The sequence below is a fragment of the Netta rufina genome (genome assembly GCF_964035555.1).
Source record: "Netta rufina genome assembly, chromosome: 11".
NCBI lineage: Eukaryota > Metazoa > Chordata > Aves > Anseriformes > Anatidae > Netta > Netta rufina.
Genome location: NC_140134.1, coordinates 8,468,796 through 8,489,064, shown reverse-complemented (window position 1 = coordinate 8,489,064; position 20,269 = coordinate 8,468,796). Strand labels below are relative to the sequence as shown.

Below are 20,269 nucleotides of genomic sequence, written 5' to 3'. Positions count from 1 at the left end.
GTATTTATTTGTTTGACTCAGGATGGTATCAGAGCAGCTAAGAGAAGTATTCAGATTGAAATCCAGGTGGCTGTGCACAAAATTTACCAGCAATTGTCTGCTACATTAGAAAGAGCACTGCAAGCTAATAAGCATCACATAGGTAAGTGAAGATCAGATTTGTAAAATATGTCCTCTAATATACAGTACAACAGCTTATAAGTTTAATAAAGAAGACTTTGATATGAGTGGCCAAAACTCATGGATGCAGTATCTGGCTGACAGCTTCTTTTCTGAAGAGAGGGGGGCTTTAAAACCTTTTTGTCTTACCTTTATTCAAGTGTCAGCCCTTTTTAGGGTTTTAAAGTGTTATAAACCTTTCTATTCCTGTAAGCCACATACTGCAATTTTCCAGTCACCTGTTTCTTTTGCACCTTATAGTTTTTGTGGTTTTTTTTTATATTAGTTTTTTTGTTTGTTTGTTTGTTTGTTTGTTTGTTTGTTTTTTTAGGTTTTCCAGGCATGAGCAGTTCTGAGAAGAGATTAAACTCCAAACCTTTATCTTTTATTTGGGTGCACTTTCTTTAAGCCAAAAACAAATGAACAGAGCATGTTGCATGTTTTGAAAGCCCTTTTACCACGATATTGCTATGTGTTTCTGTTCTTGAGAGAAAGTTGGAATTCTGCAACTCTTTGTGCATTTGTATTGTCTGAGAGCTTCAGTACAGAATAGTTTGATGATAATGCCTGATGGTCATGGTTACCTGAATTATTTCATTGGTTTCACTTACAATTAAATGGAATCAATGAAGTGCAAGCAGAAAATTGCATATTTTACCTATGTTATACTTACCTTGGAGAGAAGAATCTGGTCTCATTTTGAGATTTAGCGTTAGAACATTTATATCACAAACTAGATCTGAACAATATTTTTCTTTGGACACCCATGGCAGAGAGTTCATTGAGTTAAAGGAGGGGATATTATGATGGTACATAAGAAAGACTACCTCAAAGTGTGTGATAATGGCAACTCTGTCTTGTCTTAGTATTCTTACTCTGAAGAGCTTATTAATTAAAAACAACTTTTTTTTTCTTTTTTTTTTTTTAATATATAATCTTTAGAAGCACAGCAGCGTCTTCTGCTGGTAACAGTCTTTGCTCTGAGTGTACACTATCAACCCGTTGATGTCTCCTTGGCCATTTCCACTGGTTTGCTGAATGTGCTATCCCAGTTGTGTGGCACAGACACTATGCTAGGACAACCACTCCAGTTGCTGCCCAAAACTGGTATTTCTCAACTCAGCACAGCCTTGAAAGTAGCCAGTACAAGACTACTTCAGATCCTTGCAATCACCACAGGGTGAGTATTGAATGCTCCCTTGCTTTCAAAAAATGTGATCTTCTGTCTTTTCAGCATCCTTTAAAAGCAACTCTTCTTTTGCGTGAGTTTTCTTTAGGATAGGAAGTGGTGTTCAGAAACATAGAAGTGAAGGGGAAAAAAAAAAGTGTAGTTGCATTATTCATAAGGTATATGAAGATTAGACTGATAAGTATTTTTAAATTGTAGGTGATGTGTTTGGACTACAATAATTAGAATTTCATGGGAGCTTTATGATCTCCAAACATTGCATTGTGCTATTCCCCCTTTTTCAAGTATGACTTCATATAGGTGCATTCAGATGATGATACTAGCCTTTCTGTTGCTGTGTAATATTCGTTTATACAAAAAGTAATACCAACAATAATCTTGTAGGTGTTCTTCAGAACAGTGCATTGTGTTTCTTTTCAGAACACAAAGCAATATTCTGAGAAGTATGTTAGACCAGGGAACAAGATCCAAAATTTTATCAACAGTGAAAGACTTGAAGTCTGTTTGGAGCATGACTCTGATTTAATATAGGGTAGATGCACCTTACTTTCAGTGTTCATACAAAGCTGTGAATTTACCTGTCAAATCTGTTACATAAGACAAACAGAAAAAAATACCCTCAATTTTGGAAGTTGGAATGGAATTCCACATTTAATGAACTACATATTCCTTTTTTTTCTCATGGAAAAACTGGAAAGGTGTCTTTTGACTCTAAGTTTAACTCTACAGGTTTTAAGTGTCTTAAAAGCAAGGTTCAAATAAGAGTAATCTGCAGAACTTGTGGCAAAGTAACCTGCTGCAGTAGAATGAATTAAAATTAGCACTGGGTTAACCCCAGTTTTCATTTGCACTGAGTTTATAGTTGTGTCTTTATATTATTGTTCCTCTAATCAACTCTCAAATACTCTTATTTTTATTTATTGTGTGTGAATAGAACCTATGCTGACAAACTGAGCCCGAAGGTCGTCCAATCTTTGCTGGATTTATTATGCAGTCAGCTGAAGAACTTGTTATCACAAGCTGGTGTGATGCTTATGGCTTCCTTTGGAGAAGGGGAAGGTGAGGAACATGAAGTAGAATCAAAAAAGACAGATTCAAATGGGGAGAATGAAAAGAGAGACTTCAGAGGTAATTATTTTGCATCATTTCTTTTACAGTTTTGAAATACCAGACAACATAATAGACCACTGAATGCTGATGCCCTCACATACTCTACTGTATTGATTATTGTTGGGTCATTCTTAGCTCTGTAATATAGATTTAAAAATCTTCAAATAATTTTGTGCTCAGATTAGATTTATATGCATGTGATATATAAATCAATTCGAAAGTAGGAGTAAGTAGAGAATAAGAACTACTCCATCTAATTTGTAATTAGAAGGAGAATACTATTTTCCTCCAAAAATGGTAGTACTGTTTTTCAAAGTACAGTCATAGGAAATCAGTTATCTACATTTTAAACTATGAAGAAATATAACGTAATTCAGGAAGCTGCCGCATTTGCATTGTATTGTAAAGAGTTTTGTGCTTTGACTTGATGGGAAAAGGTTGACCATACCCTGTCATATTCAAAAATTTGCAAGAAGAGATCTTCTGAAATCTCGAAGTCCTCCCATAATTTGCAGTCCTTTAATGAATATTTTGAATTTCTGTGGAAATTATATGCCTGAAGAAATGTTTGAGCATATCTTAGTTTTAGGTATATGTATGCTTTTGGTTGTGTTTACAGCTGTCTTTGCTTCTAAATAATCAGATGACTGATGAATTTTTAAGATAATTTGTAAGAAATCAGTTCACAAAGAAGCTAGAGTATAAGGTCTTCTCTTTCCACAAACATCTGCTTGTTAAGGTTAACTCCCTTAGAATATGAATTGGGGCATGAGGAAGTATAGTTCTGCATCGAAACCCCCACAGGTAACAAAAACCATAGAATCATTGACAGATAGGATGGTTTGGGTTGGAAGGGACTATAAAGATCACCTAGCCAACCCCTTGCTATGGGCAGAGACACCTTCCACCAGCCCAGGCTGACTAAACCCCATCCAGCCTGGTCTTGAACATTTCCAGGGATGGGGCATCCACAGCTGGGCAACCTGTGCCAATGCCTCACCACCCTCATAGGGAAGAATTTCTTCCTTATATCTAATCTAAGTCTACCCCCCTGTCAGTTTAAAGCTGTTACCCCCTGTCCTATCACTGCACTCCCTGACAAAGAATCCTTCCCCAGCTTTCCTGTAGGCCCTCTTTAGGTGCTGGAAGCACGCTCTAAGGTCTCAGCAGAGCCTTCTCTTCTCCAGGCTGAACAACCCCAACTCGCTGAGCTTGTTTTCATAGGAGAGGTGGTCCAGCCCTCTGAGCATCCCCATGGTCTCCTCTGGAGTTGGTCCAGCAGGTCCATGTCCTGCTTATGTGGGGGGTTCCAGAACTGAAGTCAGTACTGCAGATGGGGTCTCAACAGAGCAGAGTAGAAGGGGAGAATCACCACCCTCAATCTGCTGGCTGTGGGTCTTTTGATGCATGCTGTCCAGGGTACAGTAAAACTCAGAAGGCAGTAGCTATATTTCATGCTATGGAGTTACTTAAAAATGCAATAACTGATCATTACATTTTTACTTATGGATCAGTTTGTTGCATGTAACAAGGACTGCTAATATTTTTGTCACCTGTTCAAGTCTTTGGTAGGCTTCAGATGGCTACATTCAAAACATAGCCAAGCAACTTACATTAAATATGTAGAGCTTGCAAATACTGAAATGTAGTTCTTTAACCTCTTTTACTGCATGCTTTTGGTGAGATATATACAGTAATTTCCTGTAAAGTTGTTTATAATCTTAGTTTACCAAAGTACCTGTGTTCTTAGTGCACCATGTGATACTTGAGTAACTATGTCTTTTTCCAAATGCTTGTTAGTCCACATAGTGTAGCCTACCAATATCAATTGTATCTACTCTGTTCTATTCCACCCTACTCACAAAAAAAAAAAAAAAGAAAAATTCCCAAAACTCAACTACAAATGTCTGCTTTAATTTTAATTTTTTTCTATTTTGACTTTAAAAATAGGCTATTCGCAGTACTGTAGGAGTATAAATGAAACTTTCAATTAATTTCCTAGCTGCCCTCCGAAAGCAACATGCAGCTGAATTGCACTTGGGAGACTTTCTTGTTTTCCTACGTCGAGTTGTGTCTTCAAAGGCAATTCAATCAAAAATGGCATCTCCAAAGTGGACAGAAGTACTTCTTAATATTGCTTCTCAGAAGTGTTGCTCAGGTATGATCTTTTAAAAATATGGTGAATAGTTATCCACATTCCTCTAGTGCAGTTCCTAAAACCAGGTCCTGTTAGAACATCTGTGTTACAGAGTAAACACCTAAAACTAAATCCTGTAGATGTACACAAGTCACACTTCGGAAACTTGCATTGGTATCATGCAGATCGTTTCATAGGTGCGTGCCTGATGCCAAAGTCAGTTCTAGATCATTAACATAACATACTGTTCTACCTTCAGGAGTTCCCTTGGTTGGCAATTTGAGGACTAGACTTCTTGCACTTCATGTACTAGAAGCTGTATTACCTGCTTGTGAATCTGGCGTTGAAGATGATCAAATGGCTCAGGTCTTTATAATTTGCTATTAACTTTTACACGTGTTTCTTCAGAAAGTCTTGTTAAAGTTTTTAAATGTTTCATAGGTTTGCTTAGAATCCAAATCAGATGAAACTGGGTGTAGATATTTGTTTTTCTAAGCACACTAAATATTTTGACATTCATTTTGACAAAGCAAAATAAAACAATATCATTCTATTTGTTATCTTCATCTTGGATTTGCAATGATCTGATTTATATTCTAATATGCCAGGTTGTTGAACGATTATTCTTGCTTCTGTCTGACTGCATGTGGGAGACTCCAATAGCTCAGGCAAAACATGCAATTCAAATAAAGGAGAAAGAACAAGAAATGAAACTACAGGTAATGATGCTTTACCTGCTCTTTTGACTGAGTACAACCGAGCTACATTTACTCCAGATATTTTGTCCTATTTCTGATAGAAGCAAGGAGAGTCTGAAGATGAAGATGAGAATCTTCCCATACAGGAAGTGTCCTTTGACCCTGAGAAAGCTCAATGCTGCATAGTGGAGAATGGGCAGATTCTGACTCATGGCAGTGGAGGTAAAGGATATGGATTAGCATCCACTGGAGTCACTTCTGGGTGTTACCAGTGGAAGGTAGGTTGCCTAAAAGTTTTTCTTCTCTTCTCTTACCTCTCTTCTTATTTTGGAAATATACTGTAATTTATAAACAACAGCTAACTATGATTTTTCTCTTGTGAAAACATTCTTGAATAAGTGATGTTTTCAATCCAAAGAGAAGAGATTGAGGCTGCTTTTGAACATTGCTGTCGGGAGCAAATTTTCAGCTGATATTTCAGTATGCAGATTGGAGGCTGTGAATATGCACTGAATATTTGTAGAGGTGTTGGTACATGTTCCTCAGATCTATAGTTAGTACAGATGAGATTGACTTGCAGTAGTTAATCTACTCAGTTATGTAGATTTTGATTTTTTTTTTTCTTTAGGGAAATAATTTAGAAAATATTCTGTCTTTCAAAAAGGCACATCAGCATGTCTGACAAGACCAGCCTTTAATTACATCATTTGAAGTGATTTATTCAGAAATACAGATAAATACACAGTTGTAGTCCAAGTTAGTAGCATTTCTGAGCGTAACACTTCTGCTTTTACCTGAATCTATGTAAACCACTTGCTGTGAACGTGAGGAGTGAAGCTGGTTTATTTCCGTATTACGTTTATTACCGGCATGCCAGCTTCTAGGAGTGAGTTTTGAGTCAGAAAAATCATAAATTCTTGTGTGTATTTACATACAGTTTTCATCATTACTACTAGGTTAAATTTTAGTGACTAACTAATGACTAACCTTGTACACCGTGTACTTTTAAAGATGGAATGCGATTTTTAGTGTATTAAAAATTTTCATTTATTAAATGCTTATGAGTAAAATGGTTAAAAGTATACATAAATACATATAAAGTAAATTGCCATTGCTTTGTTCTTTTACAATGTATATTCTGACTTTTCTTTTTAATTGCCTTCTAGTTCTACATTGTGAAAGAGAATCGAGGCAATGAAGGCACATGTGTAGGAGTTTCTCGTTGGCCAGTACATGATTTTAACCATCGCACTACCTCAGATATGTGGCTATACAGAGCCTATAGTGGTAACCTTTATCACAATGGAGAACAAACTTTGACTCTGTCCAGCTTTACACAAGGGGATTTCATCACATGTGTACTAGATATGGAAGCAAGAACTATTTCCTTTGGTAAAAATGGAGAGGTATTTAACATTAATCATTTCTTTCTTTTTTTTTTCTTTTTCCAGCAGTAATTGTCACAGATATTTTATATAAAGCTAAGCATAATGGTTAAGACAAGTGATAGTTTCAGTACTTACAAGTATAACTTTGTCATGTTTTCACTTGTTAAGGTGTTGTTTGGTTTTGTTTGTTTTATCTAGGAGCCAAAACTAGCTTTTGAAGATGTAGATGCAGCAGAGTTATACCCCTGTGTTATGTTCTATAGCAGTAATCCAGGAGAAAAGGTAATATAAATGTTCATCTGCATTGGTTGTAAGTTTGTGCTTTCCCTAGACTGTGTCATGCAGATGTAAAGGATTTTTGGGGGATAAATGGGAATTGTTGGTAGTTGAGAAGTACTGAGAATGTAACTGATGATTCATTTTGTTTTAAGGCATATATAACACTACATTACTTGTGCACTACCTAGACTCTTCACGAATTCCTACATTGTGCAATCTATTGTGAAATTAGAATGTATGTTACTATTCCAAATTGATTTAGAGACTTAAAGTTCTACACATAAAATCGCAATCCCCAGAAATCAGAGTTAATATAGTATTAGGAATTTAATGTGGGGAAGCATGAAATGTTGGAGTTTCAGTATCTTTATAGGGGTGCAGGTTTTGATCACTGTTAAAGTGAAATTCCTAGAGAGCCTAAGAAAAAAAAAAAAGCCCTCAGCCAGTAATTTTTTGTATTGATCAGGAGACTCACATGTTAAAATAGCTTCCTGTGTAGGTAAGTTGAGAAGATAACTTTAAACTGCTCTCTTTGAACACTTAGGTGAAAATCTGTGATATGCAGATGCGTGGTACACCGAGAGATTTGCTACCTGGTGACCCCATCTGTAGTCCTGTTGCTGCAGTGCTGGCAGAAGCCACTATCCAACTCATTCGTATCCTTCATCGCACAGACCGTTGGACACACTGCATCAATAAAAAAATGATGGAAAGACTGAATAAAATCAAAACATGTCTTAAAGAAGCAGGTCAAAAACTGAAGAAAAGTCGCTCAATTCAAAGTAGAGAAGAGAATGAGGTGAGAGAGGAAAAAGAAAATAAAGAGGAGGAGAAAAGCAAGCATAGTAGGCATGGTCTAGCTGACCTTTCAGAACTTCAGCTGAAGATGCTGTGTGTGGAAGTGTGGCCTGTTCTAGCAGTAATTGGCGGAGTTGATGCTGGTCTTAGAGTTGGAGGTCGATGTGTACACAAGCAAACGGGACGTCATGCTACTTTACTTGGAGTAGTGAAGGAAGGCAGTACATCTGCCAAGGTCCAATGGGATGAAGCAGAGATTACTATCAGGTATAGTATGCTCACTTCCTGTACTTCTCAGAGTCTAGTCTATCTTAAATAATATGCATCTTACATTAGAGTCATGTCGATAAGTTATTTTAATCTTAAACTTTAAAATAATGCAGCTAAAGTTGGCTGTTCAAAACTAATATGAGATACTTTGATAGTATCTAGTAATAAAATGCATGTCAAATATGTATTTGATAATTTGGAATTGATCAACATCATTAGAATTCTTAGGTTGTAGGGTTTTCTTGTAGATTTTTTTTGTAGAATTCGTAGGCTGTAGGTTTTCAGAGCTGGAATGTGACCAGCTTGCCGGTTTTCCTAAATTTGGAGTGTTGCTGGCTTTAAAATTTGCTTTCCTGTCCTAATTTACTGTAGCTTCTTGTTCATGGGTATAAAGAAGATCTTTACAGGGGGAAAGTGAACACTTCTGTTGTAAATGGTGAACCTGCTTCTGAAGAGAGTCCTGATTTGATTTATCAGAGTTGAGAACAGGTTTCTTTGCTGCATTGTCATTTCATTCTTAGAAGACTGGAAATGCTCTCTGGGGCTTAAAGAGTGGGTCCAAATCAGGAGGATTCTGTCTTCTTAATGGTGGCTGGGTGGTACTATTGAAATTAATGCTGCCTCAACGCAGCATTTATTTGTGTGGTTTTTTTTTTTGGACCTGCCTTAATGAGCTAAAAGAATGAGATAGACTTGATGTTGACACTCTGGAGCTGTTCTGCAGGTACAGCTGATAGTAAGAACTGGGGGGAAGCTGGAAGGAGATACTTCTTTTTCCCCCTTTCTTGCAGGAAACTATGAAATGAAGCTAGTGGTGTCTCTTGGCTCAGTGGTGCTCTTGCAGGAATTGCCTGTGGTTTTTGTGTGGAAAAATTTGATTCACTTAAACTCCTCCTGGCTGTAGTTGAACTTTAATCCTGTAGAGAAATTGAGCAGTATTTTTTTTTTTATTATTTTTTTGCAACTGGTTGTTATTACATTCCAAAACAGCTGAAGTCAGATCACCTCTTAGAACTGCTCCAACATTATGCCTCTTTTGTCTTTACGCAAAAGCTGTTGTCACTTTAACTAAATATGCTGAAGTACAATTGATTATCAAATTTAGTTCCAGATATAAATTCTTTCAAGTATGCCTACGTGGAAGTATGGCCTTACAGAAAGTGTGCCCTTAAAATAATTTTAAATACTACTTGAGTGAAGTGGTGTGCGTTTGAGCATAGACAAGCTCATTGAATTAAGTTCAGAGTGTACCTCTGTAACTAAAATGAGATTAAAGCTTGCCTTCAAGTTTTAAATGGAATTTTACATTATAAGAGAGGAAACATTTTGGGGGTAATGAAAGGAAAATTTAGAAATCCCTTATGTGATAGGTGGATAAGAAAATGTATTGGAAAATACGGGCTGGCAAGTTTTTTCCTGCTTACAGTGAAAAATAGTCAAGTATAACTCCTAAATATAACAAAAAATTACCACTATGTACAGCTGGACAGATAGGTAGACATCCATTTTTCCTCTGTGGGGTTTTCTGACCTGTGTTTTAAAAAGTTGCTGTCTTTAGGCACTCTGTCCTGGTATAAACAGAGATGGAATTACCTTGAGCTATTAGTTTCGTGTTCCTTGTGACAAACAGTTGAACAAGAATGTGCAGTCAATCAAAGCTTTTACTTAGTGCTAAAAAAAAGTTAGTTTTTTTTTTCTATCTAATATTCTATTCCTATTCACAAATTCCTTTTAGGTATAATGATAAAATTTGACTTAAGCTACTATATCTAAACATCTGTTAGTGCCTAATTGATAGCTTCTGTGATGCTTCTGGATTTTTTAATGGTTGTTGAAAACCTGCGCGTGCTTTGTTGGCTTTGCTCTGATACCATATCTCCTCATTTTCTGATCATTACCTCATTTTCCTCTGTTTACATTTAATTTTTAGAATTGATCCATTTATTTCATTAAATATATTTTACATCTTACTTTGCCTACATTATTTCCTGTACTTTCCTCCTGTCTCTCCCTCACTTGCTTTTTCCTGTGTCATTCTGATCTTTATTAAAGCTTCCCAACTTTTTGGTCGCCTAGTGATACTCCCCTGTATAATCTGGAGCCCTGTGAACCACTGCCTTTTGATGTTGCAAGATTTCGTGGGCTGACAGCTGCTGTGTTGCTGGACCTTACCTATCTGACTGGTATTCACGAGGATATGGGAAAACAAAGCACTAAGAGACATGAGAAAAAACACAGACATGAATCCGAAGACAAAGGGGAAGTGGACCAGAAAACGGAGGGGGATGGTGGATCAGATACGCGATTAGCACAAAGTGCTGATGATAACAAAGGACATAGTACTACAAGCTCGAAATCAGAAAATGAAATTGCTTCTTTTTCTCTAGAGCCATCAACGCTAGGTATGGAATCCCAGCACCAACCTGCTGAAGGAAGAAAAAAGAATCATGAGCATACTCCAAGAAATCATGATATAGTGCAGTCAGAAATCAGAGCAGTACAGCTATCTTACCTTTATCTTGGTGCTATGAAGTCACTTAGTGTTCTTCTTAGTTGTAGTAAATATGCTGAACTACTGTTAATTCCAAAAGTCCTGGCAGAAAATGGTCACAACTCTGATTGTGCTAGTTCTCCAGTTGTTCACGAAGATGTTGAAATGCGTGCTGCCTTGCAGTTCCTGATGCGACACATGGTGAAACGGGCAGTCATGCGCTCACCGATTAAAAGAGCTCTAGGACTGGCAGATTTAGAACGAGCACAAGCCATGATCTACAAATTAGTGGTTCATGGGCTGCTGGAGGATCAGTTTGGTGGCAGACTTAAGCAAGGTATGTTTTCAAAATTATGAAAGTACAGTGCTAAGTTATTTTTTACTCCTATTGAAATTATGTAGGAACAATGATGATATAAATGACATAACCTTGTAATTTTGTAGTGGCAGTACTTTGGTGAATCTTGATTGGACAGAGAAATTTTAGACACATACTACTTTGTAGATATAATGCAGATTTTTTTCTCAGTTCCTTATTTTCCTCAGTTCCTTATTTTAATAAAATGTGAGTGTGTATCAATCAAAAATGTAAGAGTTTCTAATTTTTCTTTGTGCTTTTAAAAAATGACTAGTTCTGTATATATTTGTCAGAAGGATTTCTCTATGGCACAATTATCACATTGTTCACTGCTGTTAAACATGATTGCTTGCAGTCATGTTAAAAAGTAATACTGAAAGCGTGTATGTTTATGCTGTAAGTAACCTCTGTTACTCTCTGAAAATCTTGAATCGTTTGTAGGGTTTGGGATTTTATTGTTTATTTGTTTGTTTGTTTTCCTGAGATATTTGGCATTGCAATAACAAGATGTTGAAGAGAGAATGCATACCATTTCTTCTGTTCATCTTAAAAATATGTATATTACAGGGAAACCATTTATATAAATTAATATAAACAAGGAATTTCTAAAATATTTTTTTTAAACTATCTAAAATATTAAAGCTAATTCCTGTACTGTTTGCTTCTTTACCATCTTATGGATTTCTTAGAAACCAACCAAAAAAAACCTCCAAAGATCTGTTACTTAGGCTGGTAAGTTAAAAATAGCTTTTTTAATTAAACAGCTAAGAGAATAAGAACAGTAGCTGTTAGAACAGTAAATATCATAAGATCTAACCAAATAAATGGCTTCTGTTATCATTCAGAAATATTTACTTACTGTTTACCTTGTATCAGTATGACAACAGCAAAAGACCAATTTATTTACTTAAGTCCATGAGTTATTGGAATAGGTATTTGTATTGTCTGCATTTCTGCACACCCCTTTCTTAGGGGAGAATTTTAAACGTTGATAGTTTTAAACCCTGATAGTCACAGATACTATTTTTCAATACTCAATTACATTAATGTCCATTTTCTGTTGCAGAAGTAGATCAGCAAGTAGAAGAAGGTGATCAGTCTCAGCAAGCCCAAACACCAGTTACAACCAGCCCTTCTGCTTCTAGCACAACATCTTTCATGAGCAGCTCTCTGGAGGATACCACCACTGCTACTACTCCAGTAACTGATACTGAAACTGTTCCAGCTTCAGAGTCACCTGGTGTTATGCCTCTCAGTCTTCTTAGGTAAAATATCTTTATTTTCAACAAATTTGATTTTGTGGGTGTAGGGAACTGATTTTGCAATTTAGGTATGTCTTCAGCTCTCCAAGGCTTTGAAAACGTTAACGTTTTTATTTGCTGTCAAGAACTGCCTCCTCAAAAGACAGAGTTCAATTTGTTGCTTTATTTGCAAGACATGTGTTTCTAGAAATAAAAAGCAGCTAAGCTTTTTATATATAGTTTACGTATATGTAACGTCTTAATTCTTCAGGACAGGAGAAAATACCTTTTTTCTATTGTTTTCCATTTCTGTTCAGTTTTCTGTTGTCTTCTTTAGTTTCCATTTTTATTTGATGTGGTTTAAAATAAAAGTCTGCAAAATTCTGTATTTTAATGAATCGTTCTTGGTTTTCAAACTAAAGTAGATCTTAGTTTGAAGGTAGCACTTCAATCCTGTTTGTTTCATCTTACACTGATACACTGAAATTGAAGTAAGATAAAGCTAGTTAACCTGCAGACGTTACTAGTGATATGGAAAGAAATCTGCTTTACATTGAATACAGTCCTGTTGTAAACTTATTACTTTTGTTGATGTGTCTGACCTCTTAGAGGCTTTGCGGATACAATTTGACAAAAGTCCTATCACCAGGACAGAAAAAGTATCTTAAAAGGAATGATTAGTTGGGCTGAGTTCAGAACAAAGCAGGGAAATGGGAAAAGAATTGCTTTTCTTTTATCTCCTAGGACAGCCATTGGTTTCTGAGGTATTTTTAGGTGCATACTTGAGAACTGAATTGTCCAGGCAAAATGTTAGCAATGAGCTGTTCCTACAGTGTTCCTCTTCCGTCTCCCTAAATGTACATGCTGCACCTTACCCCTACAAAACTCATTTTCTGTAAGGTGCACTTGGCAAGTCGTACTCTAATTTGATGCTTTTCTTTTAAGTGTCAGACCTTTTTCAGGGTAGATCTTTTTCATATAAATGTATTTTGTTTTTTATTATAGGCAGATGTTCTCTAGCTATCCTACTACAACTGTACTTCCAGCACGACGTGCTCAGACTCCTCCAATATCTTCTTTACCAACATCTCCTTCAGATGAAGTTGGAAGGCGGCAAAGTTTGACTTCTCCTGATTCCCAGTCTGCAAGGCCTGCAAACCGTACAGGTATAGTTGTAGTCAACATAAATAGAAATACAAACAGTTAGTTCACAACTGTTGAGTGAGAATCTCAAGGCCCTAAAGAACACAGTATTGTGATCCAGAGGAGATAGTAATAAGAATAAACATATAAATCCATATTTATATTTTATATTAAATGAATAGAAGAGACTGAGTTAAAGTATATTATTCAGGTTTTTATGTACAACACTGAGAAACAAAGTCTGTACTTCATAATTCCTGACTGTTACAATTTATTATTCTTGTTCTTATATCCATGCTGTAAGTTGGCTGTTTTTGATGTCACTGTTGCATAGCAACTTGTCTTTTCAGTTTCCCCTCATTTTTTGATGAGATGTCTTGCTTCTGGATCATAATACATTGTTTACAACAGTGTCAGTACATTTAATGTCTTTGTTGATCAGAAGAAATTGTGTTTTCTGTTAAACTTTTTGGGCAGTAGCTGAACTTTTTAGAGTCTCTCAAGAGACACTTTGCACAAAAGGATAGATGTAATCTGCAAAGAGATTTTCAGGTATGTGTCTTCAGCTTATAAGAGGCCTCTTTCTGCCTCTTAAGAGGAATGTGTATTTGTGTGATCTCACGATATTTGTGGATCTTGATATTTCAGGCAAGGATAACTTTTATCTAGTCTACCTAAATGTAAATCAAATAGATAATTTGATAGAGTTTTAAAAGGAAATTTAAAAAGGTATTAGAAACACCTTAATACAAATAATCCTTTAAATATGGCACTCATAATATTTAATTAAACGTAGGCTGACATAATATATATGTTACCAGTAAGAATAAGCATAAGATTTCATTATAGTGTTAGAAACTAATAGAGACAAAAGTTGTTAAAGACAAGTTCCTTTATCTGAATTCCTTTATCTAAAGCTAACATATCTTTGCTAAACCAGAAGGTTTCCTAAAGTGTAAGATAATAAAGATTTACACACTTTACATTCAGTATTTTCTGTCTTTTAAGCTTTGTCTGATCCAAGCAGCCGACTTTCAACATCCCCTCCTCCTCCTGCCATTGCTGTTCCGTTGTTAGAAATGGGGTTCTCCCTCAGGCAGATTGCAAAAGCCATGGAAGCCACAGGTAATCTATATCAATTTAAACGGAAAAATCAGATAAATATTCCATTGAAAAAAGTGTGTTTCATACTTTTTTAAATTCTACAACTGTTTGTGGGTGAAAAAAAAGATGGATTTTCACCATCAATGACATAGTACAATTTCCAAGTATGATTTTCTTCTTTTCAGGTGCCAGAGGAGAAGCAGATGCACAGAATATCACAGTGCTGGCCATGTGGATGATAGAGCATCCTGGAAACGAAGATGATGAAGAGCCTCAGTCAGAAGTGACTGTAGATTCACGACATGGGACAATAGTCTCTGGAAGTGGTGGAAAATCTAGTGATCATTGTTATTTGCAGTCACCGGGTGATATCCCATCTGCTGATGCCACTGAAATGGAGGAAGGCTTTAGTGAAAGGTAAACTGTAGTTTTCTTCTAACAGCTTGAAATCTCTTGCTGAAACTGAAAGCCTCACATGTTCATTTTTGCTGACAGAAAGCTTTGAAATGACACTTCCGAATTTTGTTACAATGTTAGTATAGTCAAAGATGCAATTAAAATAGGTCTACACTATGCGTTTACTTTCCAGTACTGTTTATGCATAGAACTGGGGGAGAACACAATTGAACATCCTTCCTTCAGAAAAGGAGGATGTGTAAACAAAGGAAGGCACGTAGCTTACTTTTTACCAGGAAGACTAGTAATAATAAAGTAGAACTTCATTGGAGAGTGATTTGTTCGTTTGTTTGTTTTTCCCCTTCAGTGTATTTGTGAACAGATAATTTCTTACATTTTTCTTTTTAAAGAAATTCTTGGTTTGTTCAGAAAGAATGAAACTGAATTCAGGTTTACATTCTTGGCCACCTTCACAACCTTAGATTTAAAGTCTGTATTAATCAAGGAAGAAAAAAACTGTTTATTGTTTTAATCCTAAAAACAGTAGTTATATTGTTAAGTAACACCTGCTAGGAATCATAGCAGCCTTTTATTAATAAGGACAGTGAGAATTGTTAACGTGCATTTTGAGAACACTTTTGCCACTTTTGCTGAGATTGCTCAATCCTAATGAGAAACACAATTATAGATTTCCTTAATTACATTGACCAAAGTAAACTGTCATTTCACAGAGAACTCATGGATTTCATGTGGGGAAAAATAAACCTACTAACAAGTGTTACCAAGTAACTTAAATTCTTTTTTTATTTTTTATTTATTTTTTAATTTATTTTTTCAAAAAAATGTTGAGCAAAAGGGGAAATGACGGATGCAGGGACGGAAGTGTTTATTTCTTTAAAAAAGGAGAAGAAACTTAGGTCAGCTTATAGTTAACATAGCATAAAAACAAAGCTCTCCCAACATTTTTGCAGTGCTCAGCCACTTAAGAAACATTGCGGCATGTCACTTCTTAAAGTAAATATCATGGTCAAAAAAGACAGTAAACGTGCTGCAGTAGAAAAGAAAATGCTTGAATTCCAAAATTCTTTTTTTTCACTTTGTGAAAGAAAGCAAAAACCAAATAAATACAATTTTAAATATTTTAAAATGTGATAGTATTTTTTCCATAGCTACCATATGTAGCTCTTTAAAACTTATTTTGATTTACCTGTTAATTCTACAAATTCTTTTAGCCCTGATAATATGGATCATGCAGATAATGCAGCTTCTGCAAGTGGACCTCCCTCTAGAAGTCGGTCAGCTGTAACAAGAAGACACAAATTAGATTTAGCTGCCAGAACATTGCTAGCACGTGCTGGTAAGTGTACTAAAAGACTTCCATGTTCTTTGCATATCCAATAAATGAAGAGGAGAGAGTTTGGTACCTAACATGGAAGTTAAACAAGTCTCCTTTGCATATGTATATCAACGTATCTTTAGTTTAAGTGACATAGGTAGATTATGTTTATATGAGTTTAAAAACAAAGCAGAAAGAAGTTGAAAGTGTATTTGTGTTTATAACGTGCAAAATAAAAGTACTACTTTCCTTTTTTACTTGAGCGGGATTATACCGCTCTGTACAGGCCCATGGGAATCAGAATCGAAGAGGAGCGATATGTTTGCAGCCAGATCCAGGGGCTCTTTATGACTTCAACTTGGATGAGGAGTTGGAAATTGACCTTGATGATGAAGCAATGGAAGCTATGTTTGGTCAAGACCTGGCTAGCGATAATGATATTCTGGGAATGTGGATCCCAGAGGTATTGGATTGGCCTACCTGGGTGTGTGTGACTGCAGCGGGGGCTGCTTTAACTTACTGCTTTTTGCATGTTTGCATTTTGTAATTTAACATGCATAAGTTTATATACTGTTTGAAAATATCTTACTTAAAGCTAGTGATGCTGAAATCTTTGTTGTATTCCACAACTTCACTTTTAGATTAAGAATGGTGCTCTCTTGGGTTTCCTGTTCTGCTCTATGTAAATAGTTTTTAATATATGCTATATGTAAATAGTTTTGAAAGATGGCAACAGAACTAGGGTAGTTGTTTTGATATTACTTAGAAATCAAGTAGGCATTTCAGGTTGTTTGTCTATGTATGGGATAACAAACATAGTTGTAAAAGTATGATCTATTTAAAATAACAATATAAAATAATAAATCAGCTCTGTAGCAACATAATTTACACAAATCAGTTTTTGCAATCTTAATTTAGTAATGTTGGGTATCAGACTCTAAGAAGGATATAGTGACAGTCCTCATTCAGTTGTTGGTTAGCCCACTCAAAGTACATTTGGTTTGAAATAGAAATACGTGACCTGTAGTTTGTTAATCATTGTATTATCCATCTTAACTTGACAAGCAACCTACAAGACTAAACTTTAATCTCCTAATTATAATGTTACATGACTGCTGTGTAACATGAAGCAGGTTTCAGTATAGGCATGTATAATCTGCAGAGGGCTAGTTTCATTGGAGCATCTTGATGAAATTAAGTAGAGATGTAATTCTAGAAGAATGAACTCTAAATCCAGGCAACACCTCAGAATGTATTGACACAAATTATTACTGTTGCTCAGTAAATGTAAAGGCTGATTGTCTGGAAACAATGAATTCTTTCTTTTTTACATCTAGTCTCAGTCAAGTTGTAAGAAGAAGAAAACTTAAATACAGTGTTAAATGTAAGCTAGCAAAGTTACATGTGAAAACTAATACTGGTCCTCTGATTTACATCCCAGTTTTTTTTCCTGTTCTCAGATGATCTGCTCTTCATTGTGTCATAAATTGCCCATTTCTGCTTTACTTTTGTGCAAGTTAACCTTACAAGTACTGATCTATGTAATAGAAATGGGCAGGAACATCCACTTAACAATATTGGCATATTTTTGTATCTAATATGAAGGTAATTATGCTCTACAACTAACATGAAAATCTGATTTTGCAGCATGTTTGTGAATCTGAAGACAGAGAAGAAGTAGTGGTTTGTGAACTGTGTGAATCGAGTGTTGTCAGCTTCAATCAACATATGAAAAGAAACCATCCAGGTTGCGGTCGCAGTGCAAATCGTCAGGGCTACCGTAGCAATGGTTCTTACGTAGATGGATGGTTTGGGGGTGAATGTGGAAGCGGAAATCCCTACTACTTATTGTGTGGCATCTGCAGAGAGAAGTACTTAGCCCTGAAGAGTAAATCTAAAACATCAGCTTCAGAAAGGTACAGAAATAAAAGAGTGGAATGGTGTGTGTGAAGAAAGAAAAGAATTTAAAAATGCTTACTAGTATATGGATTTTAAGAATTTGATTGAAGAAACTAAAATTTCTGGAACTGTTGTTCATAGTAATTTTAACTGAGGCTTGAAATCTTTCTCTATATTAACAAAGGCATATTTAGAAAAAAACCTGTCTTGATTTTTTTTAAGGAAAAAAAAAAAGGAATTATTTCTTCAAATGTTGCTTATTCTTGTTGAAAAACTTGTTTTCAGTTTTGTCTGAAAATGCCAGTATTTTTATGGGCCTTTTCTACATTCATACTGGAAAATGCTTTCCCCCTCCACACACACTTTTTAGAAGCTGTTTTATTCATTTCTCTGTCACTAGTCATTTCCACAAATCATATATATATTGACCTAACAGTAAAGTAACCATACTGTAAACAGAATATAAAACTGGTATGCATATTATGTGAAGTATTAGAGCCATTTAGACTCTGTCTTTGTTCTTTTTTCCATATAGGTACAAAGGCCAGGCTCCCGATTTAATAGGTAAACAAGACAGTGTCTATGAAGGTATGTTTTAAAGTTTTTGAATATACTGAATACTTTACACTTATAGAGTATTATTTTTCCATAAACAAAAATACAAATAAATATGTAATGAAACTGTACTTGAAGATATACTTTTAAATCTTCATACTAGATTTATTTATTTATTTATTTAAGTTCAAATGGAAAACAATCAGTGACATTTTTCCCTTGTATTTCATCTAATGGCTAATATTCAGCTTTGTTTGATGAGGTGTTGTAAGTTGATGTTATATCCAGAATTGCACATGTAAAATTTTATATTGAAATGGATTTAATTAGCTGGCATTTTAGGAGAGGTTAATTATCATAAGTTAGAGTTTTGGAAGTCTGCCATTAGGCTTATTTTTACTCTTTCTACCTTTTTACTAGTTGAGAATGTCTTTCACAATTGAGCAGACTATTTCTAGTGACTCTGGTCATTCTTTGATTCTGGGCCTTTCTGTAGCTTGTATGATCACAGTTACATGAGTTGCCGCATTTGTATATCTAAGAGTAAATGAGTGCTCTGGAAAGTAAGGGCAAGTTGTTTTCCAGCAGGTAAAAGGTGTTGAGATTAAATTGTATGGGGAGTGAGAGAGGGAGAGGTAACTAAATGTAAGTTGGCTTCTGTGTAAATGGCTGGGAAGTGAATGTACTAGTGGAGTACATAATTGAATTATAATTGAATTGAATGTTTGGTGGGAGAGGGAGGGGCTGGGAGCTGATGTGGAGGAAGGAAAAGCAAAAAACCTGCATGTACAAATATGACCTCAGAACTTGTGCATACTTTTTGATAAATATGAAGACAAGAAATTTCTAGTAGCTTTCTTTATTGTTTGGTCCTTTGGAATACGCACCTGTTGTCATGATTTAAAGCTCAACTGTATGTCCACACTTCTCAACGTATTCCAGGTTGTGGAGTTGTCTTGTGCTAGATACAATGATTTCTTGTTTCTTTGTTTTAAAAAAATGGTTCTTGAGAGAATCTCCTATGAAAGTTCTCAACAGTAGAAATAAAGATCAGATTTAATGGAGATGGGAAAGGGGAGAGGGTTCTGATTCACTGTGTTGTGCCTATGGCAACGTCTAAAGATGGGAATTAAGACTACTAAATTGCAGATTGAATTCATGGTTTATATTCTGTATTTACTGATTTATATTTATATTTATTCATTAAAATTTATATTTATTTATATTTATTTATTTTATATATTATATTTAATTTATATTTATTAACATTTATTAAAATTGTTTACTACTTTCAGATTTTGTAACCAAGTTCAATTATATTTCTCCAATTGTAGAAGACTGGGATATGTTAGATGTAGATGAAGATGAAAAGCTGACAGGAGAAGAGGAGTTTGAATTACTGGCTGGACCTCTTGGGTTAAATGATCGACGTATTGTACCTGAACCTGTACAGTTCCCTGACAGTGACCCTCTGGGTGCATCAGTTGCAATGGTGACAGCCACGAACAGTATGGAAGAAACATTGATGCAAATAGGTAAATTTGATACTAGAATGAATATGTCCCCTTTAGTGTACTTTTATAGGAGTGATGCAGAAGTATTTTATCAGTCTTTACTGTTCCATGAAGAAACAGAGATTCTAAATTTTCCTTTTATTATAAGGGAGTTCTTGAGAAGTGTGAGGCATTTTTATTGACAGAGGTCTTGAAACTTTGATT

The 20,269-nt window shown here is 35.5% G+C and overlaps 1 protein-coding gene across 11 annotated transcripts in view; it reads left to right on the top strand.

The window, feature by feature from the left end:
- Window positions 1–20,269, top strand: part of HERC1 (HECT and RLD domain containing E3 ubiquitin protein ligase family member 1) — a 108,058-nt gene that overhangs the window by 56,308 nt on the left and 31,481 nt on the right. For 5 of the 11 annotated variants that reach the window (XM_084293497.1, XM_084293491.1, XM_084293494.1 and 2 more), the window contains 20 exons: window positions 22–142; window positions 1,102–1,339; window positions 2,283–2,476; window positions 4,461–4,616; window positions 4,855–4,961; window positions 5,204–5,314; window positions 5,395–5,571; window positions 6,460–6,699; window positions 6,880–6,963; window positions 7,505–8,025; window positions 10,081–10,856; window positions 11,944–12,142; window positions 13,124–13,284; window positions 14,270–14,386; window positions 14,551–14,782; window positions 15,994–16,118; window positions 16,361–16,581; window positions 17,745–18,013; window positions 18,532–18,584; window positions 19,847–20,086. In XM_084293497.1, the coding sequence (XP_084149623.1) occupies window positions 22–142; window positions 1,102–1,339; window positions 2,283–2,476; window positions 4,461–4,616; window positions 4,855–4,961; window positions 5,204–5,314; window positions 5,395–5,571; window positions 6,460–6,699; window positions 6,880–6,963; window positions 7,505–8,025; window positions 10,081–10,856; window positions 11,944–12,142; window positions 13,124–13,284; window positions 14,270–14,386; window positions 14,551–14,782; window positions 15,994–16,118; window positions 16,361–16,581; window positions 17,745–18,013; window positions 18,532–18,584; window positions 19,847–20,086 (4,342 nt within the window). The remainder of the gene's footprint in view (window positions 1–21; window positions 143–1,101; window positions 1,340–2,282; window positions 2,477–4,460; window positions 4,617–4,854; window positions 4,962–5,203; window positions 5,315–5,394; window positions 5,572–6,459; window positions 6,700–6,879; window positions 6,964–7,504; window positions 8,026–10,080; window positions 10,857–11,943; window positions 12,143–13,123; window positions 13,285–14,269; window positions 14,387–14,550; window positions 14,783–15,993; window positions 16,119–16,360; window positions 16,582–17,744; window positions 18,014–18,531; window positions 18,585–19,846; window positions 20,087–20,269) is intronic. The other 6 variants (XM_084293492.1, XM_084293500.1, XM_084293499.1 and 3 more) reach the window with 4 other exon arrangements.